Source organism: Ovis aries, chromosome 5 (assembly GCF_016772045.2).
Source record: "Ovis aries strain OAR_USU_Benz2616 breed Rambouillet chromosome 5, ARS-UI_Ramb_v3.0, whole genome shotgun sequence".
NCBI lineage: Eukaryota > Metazoa > Chordata > Mammalia > Artiodactyla > Bovidae > Ovis > Ovis aries.
In genome coordinates, this window is record NC_056058.1 from 48,295,535 (window position 1) to 48,317,792 (window position 22,258).

The 22,258-nt window shown below is 39.7% G+C and overlaps 2 protein-coding genes across 12 annotated transcripts in view; one reads left to right on the forward strand and one right to left on the reverse strand.

Moving 5' to 3' along the window:
- PAIP2 (poly(A) binding protein interacting protein 2) lies at nt 1-17,259 on the forward strand. The gene is made up of 4 exons (XM_004008850.4): nt 1-132; nt 12,730-12,893; nt 13,924-14,103; nt 16,321-17,259. Exons 2-4 carry the CDS (start codon nt 12,756-12,758, stop codon nt 16,375-16,377), a joined length of 375 nt encoding a protein of 124 aa, XP_004008899.1. The 5' UTR covers nt 1-132; nt 12,730-12,755; the 3' UTR covers nt 16,378-17,259.
- SLC23A1 (solute carrier family 23 member 1) overlaps nt 12,899-22,258 on the reverse strand; it is a 15,360-nt gene continuing 6,000 nt past the window's right edge. For 4 of the 11 annotated variants that reach the window (XM_042250937.2, XM_027970288.3, XM_042250938.2 and 1 more), the window contains 3 exons: nt 22,058-22,153; nt 19,038-19,298; nt 12,899-15,826 (listed from right to left, as the gene is read on the reverse strand). In XM_042250937.2, coding sequence (XP_042106871.1) covers nt 19,057-19,298; nt 22,058-22,153 — 338 coding nt within the window. In that variant the 3' untranslated portion in view covers nt 12,899-15,826; nt 19,038-19,056. Of the gene's footprint in view, nt 22,154-22,258 lie in introns of all 11 variants that reach the window. The other 7 variants (XM_060415831.1, XM_060415834.1, XM_060415832.1 and 4 more) reach the window with 3 other exon arrangements.

The window sequence follows — 22,258 nt, forward strand, 5'->3', positions numbered from 1 at the left end:
GGGGTGTTTGTTTGGACTGGAGAAGGGAGGCTGCGGGCGAAGCGCGCGTCGAGCGGGGGAGCGGCGCTGCCTGTGGAGATCCGCGGAGGCCGACCGGATTCGTTGGCTGCCGTCCCCGCTGCCGTGCACTGGGTGAGGGGTTCCCTCGGGCGGAGCGGCGAGAAGGGTGCGGCGGCCCCGACGGTCGAGGGACAGCACCTCGGCGACGGCTGAGGGGCCTAGAGGGTCCCTTGGGTCGTTGGCCACCAAGCCCGTATGGCTCCCGTTGTTCCTTGCCTTTTCCAGTTGGGTCTGAGAGGATCTTGGACCGACTTAGTCTCTTTCTTTGAGAAATGGCCGTCGCTTTTTTTTTCTCATTGTCATTATTATGATTTGGATCTCGCTGCTCTCTATCCGGGTCCTCGGTGGCGCGCGATGGTTGCCGGGATAGCACTTTCTCGCGAGCCCCCCCCAAATTCCTTCGCCCCCCCCACAAGTCCCTTCGCCCCCCCTCCGGTACCCTTTTCTCCTGCTCCCCGCTGCCGCCTCGGCAACAAAGCTCATTGTTTCTCCCCACTTTACGCCTGCGCGTCGCCACGCGCTGCCCCTACTTGCTGCGCTTGCGCGCTCCTCCTGAAGCTTGGGTGGGGGAAGAGAGAGGGGCGGAGGGACTGGCGGGTTGCCTTGCGTACTGGAAGAGCGTTTTGTAACTGTCCGCGAGCCTGTACCTTTCTGATTTGTTTTCTCCGGTTTCTTCGACATCACCTACCCCTTAATTGTAGTTACATCGTATTCCGTGCTCGGGTTAGGAGGTCCTTTGGAGTACTGGCAACTCCTACTCCAGGACTGTTTTGAACCAGTTGAACTTTTAAGGGCTCAGCCAATTCACGTTTTTCAATTTTGGTTCTTTCACTTTTTAGTTTCTCTGTACTGATTCTCTCGCACCATCAAATATATTTATATAGCTTGTGGTCAAGTTATTTGTTTCAAAACATTTGTTGAAGCACCCAGCATTGATATTTTCTGTAACTGCAAAATGGGACCTTTTCTGCTTCTTTTGTTGTTTTGTTTTCCCTGATTTTGCAACGCCATCATCTCACAGAAACCACAAACTCTAGAAAGAATTTGGCATCCAGTGTGCCGTGGGAGAAGGTCTAACAGCTGACAGCTTTTGACATTTCAGCAGAAGACAGATTCCCATTTTGCATGTGCTGGCTAATCTTATCTAATTAACCTGGTGGTATGATTTTCACAGTTTGTGTTTGAGCAGTTGGTCAGGTGTTGGTTTGAGTTTTCTTTAAATAGCGTTTGAAATTTCATGGGCTGCAGGTTATGTATGCAAATAAAGTTCTCTAAGGGTTTTAATGAGATTCCTAGTGTTTGCTGTTTTGTGTTTCTGTTCCGGTCTGTGAGAGGATATTTTGAGCAAATTACGCTGTTTATACCACTTGTTAATTGTGAACTTGTTCAAAACTTAATTTTTTCTCACAAGTAGGTGTCTTTGACAAAAAAAAAAAAAGGTAACTCTCCCCCAAAGTGTAGCCTGCTTGTCTGTTTCTTTATGGGATGCAAAGTGATTTTCATATTAAACTTGTGAAATAAGCAGGGAGAGTAAGTTTTATCCTGCCCATTTTGAAAGCAGTAGAAACTTGAGAGATTATTTTATTAGGCACACACTTCTATAGCCCTTAGTAATGCAAGGCATTGTTCAAAGTACTTTTACACTTCAGTGTCTTTAGGGAGCAAGTACTACTGTAAAATGAAGATTATAAATGAAAGAGATGTGGAGTAACTTGCCCAATGTTACACAACTATAAGAGCTGGCATTCAAATCCAAGCGGAGATTATGTGCTCTTAACCTCTGTAGCATGCTGCCTGTGATTTAGTAACATATTCAGAGTCCTCTGGTGGTTAATGGCATATCTGGGATTTGAACCCAATCCAAAATGAAAGTTGTCCAAGTTGTCTTGGTGATCTGGATCACCCTGTTGCACAGATACATTAAGATTTCACGTATGATACAGCCTGAGATCCACTATCAGTACCTCAGTCTTTTTTCTTAACTTCCTCATTGTTTATAGTGATGCTGTCCAGTAAGATAGCTACTGAGCACATGTCTGTTGAGCACCTGCAATGTAGCAAGTGCAACCGAAGAACTAAAATTTTGATTGTATGAAATTGAAATTATTGTTGTTCAGTCACTAAGTTACGTCTGACTCTTTGACCCCATGGACTGACTGCAGCACCCCTGACCTTCCTGTCCTTTACCATCTCCTGGAGTTTGCCCAGGTTCATGTCCATTGAATCTGTGATGCCATCCAACCGTCTCATCTTCTGCCACCCTCTTCTTATGCCTTAAAATTAATTTAAGTTTAAATAGCAACAAGTATCTGGTGGCTACCAAGTTGGATAGTGTGAATTTATTTGAACTGACTCTGCTTCTCTTTTGTATCAGTTTTTATAAATAAGGATGGTATTTCTGATGCACTTCGAGCGTTTTTCAGCCGTGTTGTACCATCCTTGTTCTTACCTGATAATGTGGATACACTACAGTTGAGATCAGGGTTATAGTCTTTGGGATTTTTCTGTGACATTGTTTCACTCCTACAAGTGGTTGGTTCTATTGTTTTTATCTTATAGCTTGCCCTAGCAATCTTAATTGTTCTACATGTTTAGTAATACTGTTATCTGCTAGGTTGTTTGCCTAGGTATTCTTATTATTATCCATTTTACACATAGGGAACCTGAAAAAGATTAAATAACCTGCCCACTGTCACATATCTAGAAAGGCAGCAGGTTCCAGAGCCCATGCTTTTAATCATTATTTTATACTGCCAAACATTAAACAAAAAATTCAGTGCTGCTCAGACTTCTGAATTAAATATAGAAACTGATGCAGAAATTTCTATATCTTCTCTCACTAACTAAAATACATATGTATACAATATATGTGTGTTTAAACAACAAATAACTTTTAAAAGCCTACAGTAGTTCAAAGTAGAGTCCAGTGGAATAAGAAAAAGTGGTAAGTCTGTGGAGTCAGTTTCTTTCCGATTTTTTGTGAGGGTTCTGGTGGCACCACTCAGGTTCTGGTGGCACCACTCGGCTTCTGGGTTCTTAGTTCCGCCACCAGGGATTGATCCCTGATTCCTGGCAGTGGAAGCCCAGAGTTGTAACCATTGGACCACCAGGAAATTCCTTGTGGAGTCAGTTTAATGAAAGAAGCAGAAAGAATTCTGTTTGAATTTTAATGAGAATTTTTTTTAAGAGTTAATGTTTTTATTTTTTATTCCAGTTTTATTGAGATATAATTGAAATATAGCACTGTATAAGTTAAGGTATATAGTCTAATGATTTTATTTACATACATCATGAAGTGGTTAATGACAGTTCTTAAGAGATGAAAAGGGGGAAACTTTCGAAAACTTAAAAGATTTATTTTCATATTTTAAAATTTTGTAGCGACTATAAATGTATGGACACTGCTGGAAACCAATAAATGGCAAAAAATAGCCGAGGAAAAGAGTTTGTAGGTTTAAAGTGCCAGATAGCAGGAAAAAACTGCTCTTAACCTAACCAAAATCTGGTGAAATTTCTTTTTTAGCAGCTCTTACTGAGCTATAGTTCACATACCAGGCAGTTTATCCATTTAAAGTATATAATAGTCTTTAGTATATTACCAGAGTTGTACTTCCATCACCACAGTCAGTTTTAGGACATTTTCATTGCCTCAAAAAGAAATCTTATGCCCATGATCTGTCATACAGTGTGTTCCTTTGTGACTAACTTCTTTGATTTAGCATGATGTTTTCAGTATTCATCCATCTATCAGCTGGTGGACCTTTGGGTTGTATCTATTTTTTTTACTATTAAGAATACTACTGCTATGAACATTTTGCCTGTATAAGTTTTTATGTAGATACATATTTTCATTTCTCTTGGGAATATACCCAGGAGTGGAATTGCTGGGTTATATGGTAATTCCATGTTTAATCTTTTGGGGAACTACCAGGCTGTTTTCCATTTTAAGTTTCCCATTGGCAGCGAATGAGGGTTCCAATTTTTCCATATTTTCACTAATATAAAGTATTATCTCATGGTTTTGATTTGCATTTTCCAGATGGTTAAGGATGTTGAGCATCTTTTCATGAGCATCTTTTTTGGCCTTTGGAGAAATTTCCAGATGTTTTGCCCATTTTAAAATTGGTTGGTTGGTCTTTTATTGTTGAGTTGTAATAGGTCTTTATTCTAAATAAAGTTCCCTTATCAGATATGATTTGCTTCTGTTTCTTTTCTACCTTTCCAGAGATTCTATGCATTTGCAAATTGTAAACACACACATACCCCTCTTTTACCTATATTAAGATTTTATCACACTCACTGTGTTCTGCAAATTGTCAAGTTGGAATTTTTTTTCCTTATGATAAATCCCATGTCAGCCTTATCAAGGAAAAGAGGGATATAGTGAAATTAGCTGTGAAATAGGAGAAATTAGTTTCTGTTTTAACAAGAAATGAGATTTTAATGAAATAAAAATTACTCTACTTAACCAGAGATGTTTGTTGTTATTCAGTTGCTAAATCATGTCTGGCTCTTTGCGACCCCATGGACTGCAGCACTCCAGGCTTCCCTGTCCTTCATTCCCTCCTGGAGTTTGCTGAAATCCATGTCCATTGAGTCAGTGATGCTATCTCACCATCTCATCCTCTGTTACCCCCTTCTCCTTTTGCCTTCAGCCTCTCCCAGCATGAGGGTCTTTTCCAGTGAGTCAGCTCTTCGCATCAGATGGCCAGAGTATTCAAACTTCAGCTTTGGTCCTTCCATTGAATATTCAGGGTTGATTCCATTTAAGATTGAATGGCTTGAACCAAGGGACTTGCAAGAGTCTCCTGCAACACCACAGACTGAAATCGTCAATTCTTCAGCATTCAGCCTTCTTTATGTCCAACTCTCACGTCCATACATGTAGAAAACCTGAATAGACCTATCAAAATGAGAAAATTAAAGGTTGTTAATAATACCAAGCCCTTATAATTTTAGATTCATTTGTCTTTGGGGATCCCATAATACTTGCTATTCAAATGACTCCTGAATATAAGGATGGAAAAATTCCTAGTTCGTTTTTTTGAAAACTATATTTTATGTAGCATTCTCACAGTCTGGGTTTGCAGTTCCTTTCTTTTGGAACTTGATACTTGTCACTCTGCCATCTATATTGTTTGAACCCTCTTGTATTTTTTATCTTTTTGCTGCTTTCTGGATACTTTCTTTTATCTTTAGTTCTTTGTATAGATCTAGTCTGCTGCCAAACCCATTATATTTTTGTTTATGTTGTGATTTTTATATATCATCATTTGGCTGTTTTCCAAATCTGCTGTGTGCGCTTTTTATATTTAGCTGTTTTCTGAAGATATTTTCAAGCTTGATATGTAATGATCATTTTGCCACATGAGTGGCAACATGCTACATGAGTTTTGATTATGCTTTCTGTGAATTGCACTGGTTCTTGCTTGTTGTATCTTTTTTTTGCCTTTTGAATTTCATTATCTTTCATTTTGAACTCTTCATTGGCCTTAAAGATTTATTTTTTGAGGTTCTTAAGGCCTAGAATGAAGATGCCTTCCTCTCAAGGAATTTTACATTTGCTTTTGCCAGGCTCTGGCGCTAGGGACACTGCCAATCAAGGGCCACTTTATACTCAGTTCATGACTTGGGATGTTCTGGACCTCCCAGGTGATGAGGATTTATTCCTCCTATCCATAAGAGGTGCAGCTATAGTCACAGTGTCTGTGTTCCCTTCCACCGTTTCCTTTTGATTTGCTTGGTGTGGGGAGTGGGAGTCATTTTTGGTTCACCCTTAGCCTGAGTATATAGCCCTTTAGGGTCCCAGCTTAGAGCGGGAGGATTTCCTGTTCCATCTTTCCTATATGCCTTTTGCCCCACGAAGCATCCAAGGTCAACTCAAAGAAGCCTAGTTCCAAGTAAACGATATGCCATCTTCCTGGCCAGGGGGCTTAACATAAAAACATGATCCTGATTAAACTGCAAATTTTTAGTAAAATTCCCATCAGACTGTTATTGACAATTCTAAAATTGATACAAACATGAAAGTGCAAGATTCCCCTCTCCCCCAGGAAAGTTGCTAAGGGATTTGTGCTACTAGGTATTCAAACTTACTGAAAGGCTACTGTATTCAAAACAGTATGATACTGCGCTGAAATATTTGAAGATGAAAGGTCATGATGAAAGGTCTGCAACATAGCAAATGGTTAAGCCAAAAACAAAGTTGTATAGAGAAAACAACTGTGGCAAAAAGCTAACAGTTGATGAATCTAGATGAAAGGTACAAGTGTTCATGATACTACTATTATGACTTTTTTGTTAGTTTAAAATTCTTAAAAAATAAAAGTTGGGGGTAAAACAGTATATAATATACCATCACAGAACAAGGAAACAGTATAGTAGGAATTTGATCATGATAAACCTGAGTAACAAGCTTTCATTTCAGTAATGATGAATACAGATCTTTTACATCATACTCAAAGTAATGCTCACATGAGTTAAAGATTTAGAGGACTTCCCTGGTGGTCCAGTGTCTAAGACTGCATGCTCCCAGTGCATGGGGCCTGGGTTCAGTCCCTGGTCAGGAAATAGGTTCCACATGCTGCAACTGCAGATCCCAAGTGCCGTGACTAAGGAATGCCCAGTAAGTGAAATAAATAGGTGAAAATATATTTTAAAAAATAATGGAAATAGTTGGGGTTTTGGTTGTGGGTTTTCTTTTTTTAGGTTTCAATATAAAAAAGACTATAAAAATACTGAGAGAAAATAAAGGAAATAAAACCTCAAGATAGGGAAAGACTTCCTAAACAAGATGAACATATCCTGGCAGCTGTAGAGGAAAACAGTGAGATTCTTCTATGCCCACCTGTTTGCAAAAGTAAAATGCTATATTGATTATATAGAGAGCTGTTGAGGATGCAGAGAAATGGGAGCACCCAGCTTATTATAGGAATGTACATTACCATAATATTTTTGGCATATAATCTGTCTTTTTAAAGCTACAAATGCGCATGGCCTTTGACCCAGTTATTCTCACTTATCAGAATGTATCCTACAGAAAACACAACTAGAAAAGATATGTGTACAAGGGTGATCAAAACAGGATTATTTGTAATGAAAAAACTGGAAATCTAAATGTGCATCAGAGAAGAAATGGTTGAATAATGGCTGCTGTATCCATTAAAAAAATAAGTATACTTGTGCACATTGACTAGTAAGGATCTTTGATGTGATACATTTAGTTTAGCGTGATTCTATTAAAATGCATAAATTCTTTATGTGTGTCTCTATAAGCAAAAAAATATGAAAGGACATATACTAAGCTGTTAAAATTGACCACCTCTGGATAAGATTGAAGATGGAAAGGGAAAAACTTCCTTAAGACCTGTTTAAGTAGGGCCTACTTTGTATGTAAACAGATTTTTCACTTTAATGCTTCCTTTTCCAACAAAATTTCCTAACTATGTGCAAAGACCCATTATCCAGAATTTTTCAAATGATTATTGAAAACATTGATACATTGTTGTTTTACCGTTTTGTGATTTTTGTTTAGGAAAATCTTATTAGATGTTATTCTTAACAACTACTAGATTTTTAGTATTAGTAATTTAATATTCCTTGTTCTGAATTAGTATTACTGTGTTGTTTTAGACATCCTTTTATGAGATTAAGGCTAAAGATTAAAATTTTTGAATTACATTTTGTGATAATTTTAGGATTTTAAATAATAAAAATAAATGTTTTTTGAAGCAATAAATGTTCTTTGAAGCAAATATGAACATTAAAAATTGGGGCAAGGGGATTATGGGTTTTCTCTGTTCATTTCTGCCCATTTTTAAGTGGTTTCCATTAAATCATGAACAAAGACAAGACAGCAACAGATTGTTATGGTTTACTTCTCAGATTTTTTTTTTTTTTTACTGTATTTGTCAAGTCATTACATACATTGTGTCCTCAAACATCACTCAAACAAGTTAGGTGCTTCTGTTTTGTTTTCAGGAGTTCCTGTTTAAGTTTTTGTTGGTTTTGTTAGAGAGAGAAGCTTTTTATCAGCCACAAGAGACTAATATATATAGATTTGAGCTCATTGACTTGAAGCTGCTGCTTTTGGACTGCCTCTGAATAAGATGATGATACATCTCAGCAGTACACCTCACACTATGTATTTTTTTGGTTTTTCCTAGTGGTTACCCTGGACATTACAAGTGATACCTTAGTTTGTAACTAGTGTGGACTAATGCCACTTGAGTTTCCTGTAGAGAGAAAGAGGAGTTATAAAGCAAGAAATCTATTAGTGACTTATATTTACTGTGTAGTTACCATTGTTTATTTCTTCCAGTGAATTCAAGTTAATGCTGGTATTTTTATTTCAATGTGAAGGGGTCAGTTAACTCTTCCTATAAGACAGGTGTATTGGTAATGAACTCTCACTTTTTTACTTATCTGGGAATGTCTTAGTTCCCCCCCCACACCCCTTTTATCCCTTCATATGTGTTGTCCTGTTTTCTGGCTGCTAATTTCTGGTGTGAAATCATCTATTAATCTTGTTTTCAAGATGCTCTTTTGGTCTTTGACTTTCAATAACTTGATTACAATGTGTCCATGTGGATTGCTTTGAGTTTATTCTACTTGGAAATTCCTTGAGCTGCTTGGATAGGTTTCATTAAGTTGGAGGAGTTAGGGGCCATTATTCTTCACTCTTTCTCTTCTTCTGGGTCTCCCATTATGCATATATTGGTACATGTAACAGTATCCTACTGATCTCTGAGGTCTGTTCATTTTTAAATCTTCCATTATTTTTTATGTTTTTCAGACTAAATAATCTTTGATTTACCAAGTTTACTGATTCTTTCCCCACTCAAACCTGCTGCTGTATGCTGAGGCATACCTTTAACACTTGAGCACTTTACAGCTCTTTCTTAACCTTTTTATGTACAGAGCCTGAAACTTGAATAATCTTGTCAGGTCTTTTCTGAGTGTGCTGCCAACACTGGGCATGCCTGTGGCCTCTTAGGTTTCCCAGAATATGTAGGAGCTTTTCAAAGCCTTTATTTCCAAAGCATCTCTTTCACCAGCCTCTCTTCCTTTCCTTTTTATCCCAACTGTTATTCTTTGCTGGCACTGGCTACTATATTTGCCTTTAACTGTTTTTGACAAATGCTGATTTAAAATAATAAATTTTACGGTATTGAACTATATACTTAATTTTTTTAAGATAGCAAAACACATGTGTGTGTTAATCATTCAGTCATGTCCAACTCTTTGCAACCCAGTGGAGTGTAGGCCATCAAGCTCCTCTGTCCTTGGAATTCTTCAGGCAAGAGTATTGGAGTGGGTAGCCATTCCCTTCTCCAGGAGATCTTCCTGACCAGGGATCGAACCCAGGACCCCTGCATTGCAGATGGATTCTTTACCATCTGAGCCACCAGGGAAGCCCCAAAACATACATAGAGCATAATAGAAAGTGTTTGGTCTAAGAAGAATCAAGAACAGGTCATAGAAGAAAATTTAAAATCTGATAACAATACCTTGTATTAAAACACCTTACAGTCAGTAATTGTAGGTCTGTCAGTATTCTGAAAGTAAATGATCCTCACCCCTCTGGCTTTTCACTTGACTGGCTATAGCAGAAATCTGTTCAGCAGTTGTTCCTTCCTCTGCTATCTTAAGATGCTAGATTAGTGTCCGGGCTCTAGTTGATTTTACTGGTTCCGGTTTGGATTTGTTTCCCAAATATTGCTTGACAATGAAATTTTATTTACTGTCCTTCATATACTTTCAGTGGGATCTGTACCAAAGCTACATGTTGTTTGATGAGGTGATAATGGGCAAAAAGCTGACCTTAAAGACATGTCAAATGCAGGGCTTAGGCCCTTTTTGCTAAGCACTATTTATATTTTGTTACTGGTTGGCATCAAACGAGGGAGGGGTTCCTTGAGATTCCCAGCCTATAGAATTTGCTGATGCAGATTTTCATTGTTTGCATAAGCTTATGCTCATGAAATGTATGGAAAACACTTTCTTCTTTAAAAGATTTTGTATTTATATATATGCACACTATTATAGTCACTTGGGAGAAGGCAATGGCACCCCACTCCAGTACTCTTGCCTGGAAAATCCCATGGACGGAGGAGTCTGGTAGGCTGCAGTCCATGGGGTCGCTAAGAGTCGGACACGACTGAGCGACTTCACTTTCACTTTTCACTTTCATGCATTGGAGAAGGAAATGGCAACCCACTCCAGTGTTCTTGCCTGGAGAATCCCAGGGACAGGGGAGCCTGGTGGGCTGCCGTCTGTGGGGTCACACAGAGTCGGACTCAGCAGCACGACTAAAGCGACTCAGCAGCACCAGCAGCATAGTCACTGGAATCATATTCAAAAACAAGTTAGTGGTATTTCTACCTCTAGGTCTCACACATAATTGCTACTTAACTGTTCAGTTCTACTTGAATATTGAATGTCCTGTACTCTGCTAAACATGATTTTTATTTGCTATTTTTAACGAAAAATATGTCACTTATTAATACTGTGGTCTTCTGAAAGGTAGGATTTAATGGTCATGGGTTGGGATAGGAAACATGTTGGGAAAATAATGAAAAGCTGTTGTAAACTGAGATGTGTTTGAATGTAGTTTAATGATTGGTTTGTGTGCAGAGTAAACAAAGTTCCATCAAGTTGCAAAGCAGGATTGACCTCCTTCTTTTCATAATATTTGAGTCTACTCTAAACTGTAGTTTGTTTAAAGATGAGCATATAAATGTTTGGTAGCCTGATACATAAGAATAAGTAATTTACTTTAGAGGAACTGATTGCTGTTTAGTCAGAACTTGTTATCAAAATAAGAGGGTTTATTTAATCCAAGATTAATGATAAATCAAAATATCAAGGATATCTATCATCTGTTTTCTGTTGTGTATTTTCATAGTACTTCAGTTTCCTAACCCAAATCATGTTTTCTTTCTACCCCACACAATGCGTGTGTTCAGTAATGTTCTGACTCTTTGCGACCTCATGGACTGTAGCCTGCCAGGCTCCTCTGTCCATGGAATAATTCTGGCAAGAATACTGGAGTGGGTTGCCATTTCCTCTTCCAGGGGATTCAGAATTCAAACCCGCAGCTCCTGCATTGGCCGTTGGAGTGTTACCACTGAGCCACCTGGGAAGCCCTCTACCCCACACCCTAGCACATAAATCTCAGTCTCTCTCTGCCTTTCTTTCATACACATACAACACTAAGTAAGGCAGAATTCTCAGTAATTCTTTAATTTTATTTATTTGTTTGTTTTTGACTGTGCTGGGTCTTCGTTGCTGAGCAGGCTCTTCCCTAGTTGTGGCAAGCGGGCCTGCTCTCGAGTTGCAGTGTGCCAGCTTCTCACTGCAGTGGTTTCTCTTGTTACAGAGCACATGCTCTAGAGCACAGGCTCAGTAGTTGTGGCGCGCAGGCTTAATTGCCCTGCAACGTGCGGGATCCTCCCAGATCAGGGATCGAACCTGTGTCTCCTGCACTGGCAGGCAGATTCTTAGCCACTGAGCCACCAGGGAAGCCCTCTCAGTAATTCTTAATTCTGGACTTCCTAACAACGAAAAATGTTAGCGTCGCAATGCTGTTGTCATTAGTATTCAGTATTGGGGGAAATGCATATGTGCATCAGAATTGGGCCCACCCACCCCCACTGCTTAGAGACTTAAATTCATATTATGTGAAAAGCTGTTTTTTAGTACTTATGTCCTATTAAGGATAAGTTCATAAAATGAGTTTAAAGGGCCAGGCAACATACATAGAGCAAGTCTGTCCCTGAACCTTACCCAAAGAAGGAAAACTATTTCTAGTATATTTTGGTTTTGGTGTTTAGTTTGATTATGACAACTTTGGAGTAAGAAGACATTTTCAAAGCTCTCATCTTCATATTAGGTATACTGTTGCCTTCCTTTGGCATAAATCACACTGTTTGGATTTATGTACAAGTCTCTCTTGCTTTACGTAAACACATTTTTTTTAGCAATTTCAGAGTTAATGAATTGGTAGACTGTTATTGCAGGGGCGTCCCAGGTTGCACAGTGACAAAGAATCTGCCTGCCACTGTTGGAGATGCAAGAGACGTGGGTTCAGTCTATGCGTTGGGAAGATCCCTTGGAGTAGGAAATAGCAACCCTTTCCAATATACTTCCTGGGAAATTCCATGGACAGAGGAGCCTGGTGGGCTACAGTCCATGGGGTCGCAAAGAATCGGACATAACTTATCAACCGGGTGTACACACACAGACTATTGTAGAATCTGGAACTTTAATGCTTCAAACTTTTAGCTTCCAATATATCAAAAGTTAGTTAGTTTTCACTTCCAGTCCCTGGGTTTTTTAATATCAATTTTCCAAGCCATGCTTGTTTTATGAGACACAGAATATTCTATTTTTTAAAAATTGGATGGTTTGGGGATTCAATTTAAATAATTGTTTGCCTTTGTTTACTATTATTAGAATCTAGGCTATTCTCAGTTATTCCTTAGACGCTGAAATCATTTAGGAGAAAAATGAAGCTTTCCAAATGCTTGGTTTATCATGTACATTAATGTATCAATATGCATCTCAATCAATATGCATCTCACACCTAACCATGATGTCTGGTAATAATAGATGCTCACTAAGAACTGAACAAATGACTGACTAAATTAACTATATTGTTGTTTTAAGGTTAAAAACTACATCTAACGCCAACCATGAAAGATCCAAGTCGCAGCAGTACTAGCCCAAGCATCATCAATGAAGATGTGATAATTAACGGTCATTCTCATGAAGATGACAATCCCTTTGCAGAGTACATGTGGATGGAAAATGAAGAGGAATTCAACAGACAAGTTAGTTTTGTGTATAAACATTCTTTTTATTATAGCCCATGACAACCATCAAATAATATAATTGTACTTGTCCCTGAAGTGTGTTTTTCACCTGGTGCCTTATATATGAAATACATGGATTTCTGTGCCACCACTGCTGTTTTATTTGGATGTTGATTACTACCAGGTTTAACTGCTCAATTGAAATAACCTTGGGAGGTTTTTTCGGTGTCTGACCCCAGAAATTCTGATGCAGAAGAGTTTAGGGTGGGACCTGGTAAACTTATTTTTTTTGAAGGTCTCAGGTGGTTCCAGTGAGCAGTAAGATTTGGAAACCACTACCTGACACCAGTCAGATTGTCCTATTGTGAAAGTCAAGAGAATCCAGAATAGACAGGCGCAGGTACCAAAGTACTAGTTTTCACCTAAGGTTCTCGTTCTGACCAGCCCCTGAATCTGACACCACTGTTTAGAGAACTCTCATACGTTGTAGAGAACTCTCATACATTGATAGATGTCTTTCTTCCCATATTTCTTGTAGCTGTTTTCATCTTCTGTCTTGTTTCTCCCTGTTCCTGGCTTTGGCCATCAGTAGCCAGCTTGATTTGACCATATCTAGTTATATATATTCAAGAGTGTTTTAAAAAAAAAAGGTTAAGCAGTATGGTCTTCTATTTCAATGACAGTGAAGTTGCTGATTAAAGATAATTTTTCCAGTCATTTTTGGGCAGATTTAGGGTTTGTATAGTTCTGAAAGTATCATAGGTAATTCTGATACCCGGTCCTGCATAAGGACACTTCTTTGTTACTTTTTCCCTGCCACCTTTAGTGGAAAGAAATAATATTCTGCTGTGACAAGTAAAGACATAGCAGAAATCTAAATAGATCTTTCCAAGTCTTACGGAAAAGATTTTTTTTACCTTAGCATAGAAGCAGACGAGGAAGGTATGACATTGTGATTCTTAATAGTTTAGTTCAAGATACTTTAAGCCTTTCCTAGTGATGTCATCTTACCAAGTATGCTATAAATTACCCTTTATTATAAATCCAGATAGAAGAGGAGTTATGGGAAGAAGAATTTATTGAACGCTGTTTCCAAGAAATGCTGGAAGAAGAAGAGGAACATGAGTGGTTTATTCCAGCTCGAGATCTCCCGCAAACTATGGACCAAATCCAAGACCAGTTTAATGACCTTGTTATCAGTGATGGCTCTTCCCTGGAAGATCTTGTGGTAAAGAGTTATTTTTTCATCTTTTTAAAACCTAGTTCATCTTTCTCATAAGTGGAAAAGCCAGCATCCATCTGTTTAAGAAGAGTTCTACGTCTCTTTCCCTTCAGAAATTCTACTGCTTCTTACTATGGAAGCAGAGGCCTCCTGGTCTCACTTATGATATGGAGTGACTTTTGGCAGCACTCTGGAGCTAGTCTGATTAATAGATTTCTGACTAATAGATGTCTTGACACTACTTTTAGTTATGACAACTACGATACCCTAGGATACATAAATGTCTAAAAGCAGTCATTCAAAAGGGACAAGTATGTTCATGTGATTTGCCTATGCAAAAGTGGCTTGATGGAGAGGTTTCGCTCTATCTTAAATATTTAATGAAATTACAAATTTTTTTCTGAAAGGTAAAATTTTGGAGTTTTCTTTTCCTAACCCAGGATTTTCATTGAGTTACCCTAACTCCGTTTGGAATTGTGATTTAACAAAGACTTACAAGCTCTTGGCAGAAAAGGAACACGAACCTATTTATATTTTTAGTTATTCCCAGTGTCTCATTGCTGATGGTTTATTTGTAGTAAAAAGTTTTCTCAGGAACTGTGATAACTAAGCATCAGTACTAAAGTAAAAGCTGATGATCCTTTTGCTAAAATTAAGATAATTTAGCCAGAATGTTAAACTTTCTCTCCATATGGGCAATCTCTAGTTGCTTCTGCAAGACGGTTCTCTGGAATATACCCCTAGACTCTGTGAAGTCATTTTGTAATTGTCTTTTATTCACTGTGCAGTGATTTCCTAACCTGGTTGTACATCATAATGACCTATGAGGGTTAAAAACAAATTTTCTCAGAACATCCCATCCATAGAATCAGTCATCTAGACATGCTAATTTTTATAAGCATTCCCAGAGGCTACTGCCAGCCTGCCCTTTCAGACATTTGGAAACTGTGTTCCTAAAGGGCTGTATAGAGAACACTGAAATGTACATTGTGGTATAGCTTTTGTTGAAGTAAAGGACAGTAACCCAATTGGGCAGATATGTGATCTGAACAGTCTGTTGGGGTATGCTTGCTTATGGCTGGATTAGTCACTCCACAAATAATCCTGATTCCTCTGAGGAAAAAAGCTCTTTGCTAGGCATAATATATAAGTTTACCTGGACCCAGTATCATCCCACTGTCTAGAAACTGCTTTATTTGACTCAGTCTGTTTGAGATTAACTCCTTCTCGTTATTTTGTATCTTCCCAAAGTTTAGATTAATTTCCCTTGAGAGATGAGAATGATTATGTTTAAATTATGAAACTTAAATTATTGCTGCAAAATGTTGTTTAATATGCTTTGGTCTTGAAGTAAGTAATGTTGAGGGGTCAGATTCAATCTGAAATTCTGCCAGCATGCCTACATTTCAGGCCCTGGAATCCGTCCTGGAATCTTTTTGTCTTGATCAATTTGCATTCAAAGATGTGGTAGAGGAAAATTTCCAGCTATTCCCTGTATGCTAACATATCTACTTAGGAAATTAAAGATTTAGAAATACACAATGATGGTGGTACAAGCCTCTAAGGCTCTGAGAGGCTTTGGCCCATTCCTTCCGTAACTGATACAGAAACAGTCCCAGAGAGTGACTTATCCAGGCCTACGTAAGAATTTAGTTAGCAGAGCTGGGGTTCCAGCTTAGATCTTCTGACTCCCCGTGTAGTTTTCTTTTCCTGTTATATACCATGCTTCCTGTGGGAATTAGAATACAGCAATTGTAGAAAGACAACTCCATATTTTCAGTGAGCATCATAAAGTAAAATTAATCCATAAACAATTCCCCAATCACTTTAATCATCATTTCAACACTTGTTTAATGTTTGTATAGTATGAAACTGTTTAAAGAAAGTCAGCTATCATAGTTAAATAAATAGAATCCTGTGTTCTGAGACATTCCTTTGGTGGATGTGCAGTTAGTTTCTGGTTACACTTAAGCAAATTTAATTTCAATTCCTACCTTCAGTTTAGGAAATTGATAAAATTTAATATAATATATATAGCTTACATCTGGTTCCTTCTTTCACTGCTATAGACGTGTTTTAATTCAGTTTGACCTTACCATCTGAATTCTTGCCTTTGTCTTTTATTTTTAGAAGATGGTTTTGCATGTGGATCTGGGTTGAATGCTTCTGAGTATCTGAAGCTATCTGTTAATGAATTTGCTTTTTTATGTACTTATTTTCCAGGTCAAGAGCAATCTGAATCCAAATGCAAAGGAGTTTGTTCCTGGGGTGAAGTACTAAAATATTTGAGTAGACGGGGCCCTCTTTTGGTGGATGTAGCACAATTTCCACACTGTGAAGGCAGTATTAGAAGACTTAATTGTAAAAGCTCTCTCTTGTCACTGTGTTACACTTATGCATTGCCAAAGTTTTGTTAGTCTTGCATGCTTAATAAAAGTGCTGAGACTGTTATTAAGTAAAAAGCTGTCAAACATTTACTGAGAATAGAATTGGCCCCATGGCTTGAAGTGAAGACAGCAAGGAAAGAAGCACCAGTCAAGTTGTGTCAAAGCACCAAATTAAATGATCTCTAAATCTAAATTAAATTCTAATTGTTAAGTGAGTTCCTCAGTTCAGACTTAAATTTGCATTTGTTCCCATCAAAAAGAATCTCCTTTTTCTGAAGAAGGCTTGCTGGTTAATTGAAATAGTTCAGTATAGACATTTAAGTATGTCTTTAGTTACTGAGGTTACAAGGTAGTGAACCTAAATCTCCTGGCTTTTATGGGGTGTTATCGTGTAAGAAAATACTGAATTATCCTATTGTTACATCTAAGAAAGTATGTGATTTGAGAATTCCATCCTTTTCTAAGGAGTCATTGCATCATAGCTATTACCTATGTAAAATCTAACATTTGACCAACCCATAATTCAATTGAACAAAGAAATTGTTACATATGATTTGAGTGGTGCTTTTCCTTGCTTTGTTAACCATCACTACAATAGTCTGCAGCACAACTTTTCTTTTAACAAAGCTAGAACAGTTTTGGCTTCTTAAACTTCTTATTTGGGTAGGTTAAGCTGCCATACGTGTTCAGTGTGAATAGTGTTTAAGTTGAAAATATTGTAAAAAAATTATATTTTTTCAAAAATATTTAAAAAAATAAATAATAGTAGAACTGAGCTGCTGATGTTTGTGTTTATTGGTGTTGAAATATGGACTCTTAAGTGGGTGTACTCACTTTAGTGTGGGCCCAGTCCCTCAGGACAGCCCTGTTGGCAAAATTTGCTGAGAGAGCAAGCTTTATTAGACTCCATAGTGTCAAGTGTGTTGTTATATATCTGTCCAAAATATAGCAGTAAAATAAATCCCATAGCCCCCTCCATAGCCCACCTCGGTCACCTCAGGCTGCAGCGTCAAGGCAATCATATAGATCCATGTTAAGAAACGTTCTGGCTGGCCAGTATGTTGGTAACTTTAGTATAAGCTCCACTGGCTTCTGCCCTTCACAAACCATTGCTGCTCTGATTGGCCTGGTTTGCTGTTTGGATTCACCTGGATCTTCCCCTATTTCACTCTCACAAACTAATTTATAATCTTTATTTGGGATAGGCTGTCGGTCAGCTAGCAATTTCCTGGTTCCACATACAGTTCTGCCTCTTGGCCCTATTCTTAAATTTGGAGGGCTCAAGATTAAGGAGGCCATCTGGTCAGTTCTGGTTCACATTTTCCCTATGGTCCTTTGATGTCAGTACCTGTGCCTGATGTTTTTTTAATGACTCCCTTACTAAGCTAATAAACAGGCAGGTTTTTTAAGACTCTGAAGTAGATGATGCTGTTTGGCTCTTGTTCTTTTTGGAGCCACAATACCACCAGCCCCACTCTGTTCTCTACTAGCTCAGTACACAGTGGCATAGCAAGCTGGCAAGTATGTAAGTGTTAGAGACCATTTCTCTAAGCCTAGATGGGTGGGCAGATGAGTTCATTTCCACATACTGCCAGGTGATCATCATGCAATATAGAGGTTATAAACTTGAGTAACCTGATGATGAAGAGCAAAGACTAACCAGACTTCCTGAATTTGAGTCTAGTGATTGTGGTTAAGTCCCTTAACCTTTCTGTGCCTTAGTTTCCACCTTGTTAAAATGGTAGTAACAATAGTATCTATCTCAGGAGTGTATTTAGTTAATACACATCAAGCACTTGAGACCATCCCCTGGTACAAAGTAATAAATCACTTAACTATAGAGCTTTCTATCATGGAGTCATCTAAGCTAAGCTCTCACCTTGTTGAACTTGTCCGTCTGTGGCAATGTGCACATTAAAACTACCTTTTTTTTTAAGACCTTGAGATGACATCACCCCATCAGGGCCTGTATGGCATAGTTTTAGGGTAACTGAAATCATTTTGTGGAGATTTTATTATAACTATTGAGACAGAGCGCTTTATGTGAGAGAATTTTTAATATACTTCTGTCAGTCATTTCTCAACCTTTTCCATGTCATGAAATATAGTTTATCATACTGGATGAGTTTGCCTATAGCTGCAGTTTATGACTCACGGGCTCCAGGTGACCCAGTATCAGTTCAGATACCCAAAGTCCAAAGGGATCAATATTTCAGCATACTTTTAACCTCCTACGCAGTTAACGGCCCATTCTTGTTGGTAAGTTCCACTGTCACTGTAAAATCCAAAGGCCAAAGGATCAATATTTCAGCATACTTTTAACCTCCTACAGGGTTAATGGCCCACACTTGTTGGGAAGTTCCACTGTCACTATAAAATGGCTAAGGAGTTCCACAAACATAGTGACTTTTTACCCAGTCTGCCTTTCCATTGAAAACGTTCAAATAGGTCACAAAAATGGAAACTTGAGTAGTTGTCTCTTTGGTTAAAGCATAAGAATGTTGTGATTTTCCAACCCTCCCACAAAAGCCATAGACTAACACACAGTCCTACCTCTGCTGGGAGTAATTTTTCAGACCTTGGTGTACACGGTTTCTGCGTTTTCTGGGATATCTTCTGGAACTGGAAGCTGGTTTTTTGACCTTGAAGGAAATCCTTTGAAGACCGGGCAGATAGGAATGTATTTCAGAAAGGCAGTTCTTTTTACCATGCTCATCCCAATGGGAAAGTCATAGCTTTTCAGGCTGGAAGACATCTCACTGTCAGCATGGGCCCCAGCTTTCCACTGTATCAGACCTCGCTCTTCTGGGCTTCCTGCAAGTGGACAACAGGGTCACCAGAGCCAACAATCCTCCGCTACCCCCCCTCCCCATAACCTAGTCATGGGGGAAGAATTCCAGAGTTATCTTGATTCTCAGTTTTCTGGTCCTGCAAAGTTGAATCTATGATCTCAGCTCCTAACTTGCCTAGAGCTCTAGAGACCCCTTAAAGACACCAGTTATACATAATCAACATTGCATATCTACAGTGTGCCATAATGCTCTGTGCTTAAGTGCTTTAAATTCATTGTCTAATTTCTTTGAAACATTGGTGGGAGGTATATATGCACTATTATACAAAATTATATGATGAAGAAGGTTAAGTAATTGTCAGCCTTCACCTTCAGTATGGGGCTGGTATTTGCTGGGCCAGTGGGGACCAAGTAGTGCCCAGACTGCTGTGGAGGTAGGAAGGTATATTTTGAAATACCATAATCAGTATTAATATTCAGTATTATGATTCTGTATTTGGAAAATAAACTGTAATACGAACCTCAGAAAGTCAAGCTAAGTAAAATCTTTGTTGGTGGTAGGGATACACGAGATTTTTCACAAATGGGGGAAAGTAGATATGGGAGGGATTTGTGAATTCTCTGAGGTTTTCACAAGAGAGATGAGGTTGAAGACAAGTAAGTGGAAATTTAGTGCAGAGATTTCCACACACTGGCAGCCCAGGCTGAAAAACCCCGTGAGTAGAGAAACCAGAATTATCCCAAAATCTCAGAGAAGGAGGCACTGAGGGAGGGCTGGGATGCTCGGGAGAAGCCACTGGAGGAGGTGCTGTCTGAGCTGGGCCTGGTTGCACAAAGAACAGATGGCAGAGGAGCTGGAGCTGTGGCACCAGACTGGGGCGTCTCAACCCCACTCCTCACCACTGCCGGGACACAACCGCCAGTGCGTGCTCCCCACCTGCCTTCCAAACCCCTCCCTGTGGTGCCTTCAACTCTTGTCCACATTCCAGTCTCCTTGGCCCATCCAGAATCATCCAGGAAGCGCTCTGGATGACTCAAGCCCAGGCTCATTCACTTACTGCTCTAAATTGCTTTCAACTCGGTTTTCACTTTCTATCTTGTTGGCTGACTTTTTGCCCTTACATGTCTAACTCACGGCCATACTGGTAGGCTTCAGGAGCACTTGCTGAACTAAACTTTTTGCCCCTCTAAGGTTGGTCTGTGGGTAGGTAAAGAAGAAAGAGCAAATACAAAGTGGTCTATCTGCAAAGTGTACCCATCCCACACAATAAAGCTGTATGACTCCATTATTGACTGGATTCTAGGCCAGCCAGACCTGGGTTTGAGTCCAGGTTGTGTGACCTTAGGCAAACGATTTAACCACTGTGAGCTTCAGACTCCTCATCGATACATATTGAAGGACTATTATGTACTATGCAGCATAACACATATAATGATTGGCAGGGATGGATTAATGATGGGCATTTGGGTTGAAAGGAATGTGAAGAACTCTGGCACTCTGAGGCTGTTAGCATCTGGGTAGCTTAATCTAGCTGCCCAAATCACAAACCCCCCTACAGCTGCCTGCCCAGATGCCTCCATCTCCCTGGATTCCCAGGGAAGGCCGCCACTCCCCTGTCTTCACACCCACAGGTTGAGCTCCAGGTCTCACCTCAGCTTCCTTTAGAGGGTGTGTGTAGTGGGGGAGTGGGGTGCCATTATCAGGTGCCAAAATCCATCTATTCACTGGACAGCTTCTACCAGGAGCTCCCTCATCTGATGCTATCTAAAATCCCTGAAAGTACCAGGGAGTCCTACCCCTTCCCTATGTAAACTCTAACCCACCAGCTGTGCACAGCCAGCCCCTGACTTCTGTGCTCGGATTAGACGCTTGTGTCTTCAGAGAGGGGAAAGCAAGTGGAGCCAGCTATGTTTACGCTGTTAAGTGGCAGCAGATGGAGAGCTATCATCTTGTTTTTCCAATCTCATCTCCGTGGACAAATGCACTCTAGCCCCTGTCTCCACTGAGCTTTCCTTGATCCTACACTTCCCCTGGAACTCTCCAGCAAAGTGGTAGAGTGGCTGGGACACAGACTGTGAACTAACTGCATTGGATAGACTTTATTTAAATCCCAAATTTGCAGTGTTTAAAACCTTCAGTGAGTCACCTAACCCCTGATTCTTTCTCCTCACATAAAATGGCATTGATAGTCCGCCTCACAGGATAGTTTTTGAGGAAAAAATGAGGCATTTAGCTCCCTGCCTGACCCGTAAATATTTGATAAATGCTAACAAGTCTTATTACTAGTCAGAGTACCTGGCAACATTTAGTTTTTATATTTTGGGGGCACATAAACATGGGCTAGGAGGATTCTCAGGGACCCCACAAAGTATCCTCCATGACCCCTGTAAAAAGCCCTGATACCAAAGAGAAATGTTAAGAGCTCTCCTAGTAGCCAGCATGACAGATCACTGGCATATCTGGAGTGGGTTTTGCCAAAATACTAATGCTACATTCCCACCTGTCCTAAGAAAACAAAGGCACCCCTCAATCCAGTGGCAACCAAGAAATGGCAAGGAAACAATTCATGGGGCCCAGGAATGACTCTCCTAGCCACATCCTCTTCAAGACCAAGAGGAAACTTGGCCTCTATGAGGCCAGTGGTCTCCCTCCAGCTCATCTGTCCCTGCTTCTCCCTGCAGAGCCTGCATTGCATCTGACCTGGCCACAGCTCCGGAGACCTGGTGGACTGCCTGTGAGTCCACTGTGGTTCTCTGTTCCCCTCCCAGGGCTGACTGGTACCTGGCACTGTGTTGTCCAGTATGAAAGCGAGGCACCCACCCACGAACATCTCTGTGGTCAGCAGCACAGTCAAAATCTGGTCCACCTCAGGAACACCTGTGGAACAGGCCAAAGGCCAGTGAACGTGATGGCCTCATCCAGAGAACAGAGCTCAGAGACGCTCCCCACTTGCGCAGCCTGCTGACTTTGTCGAGCAGGTGT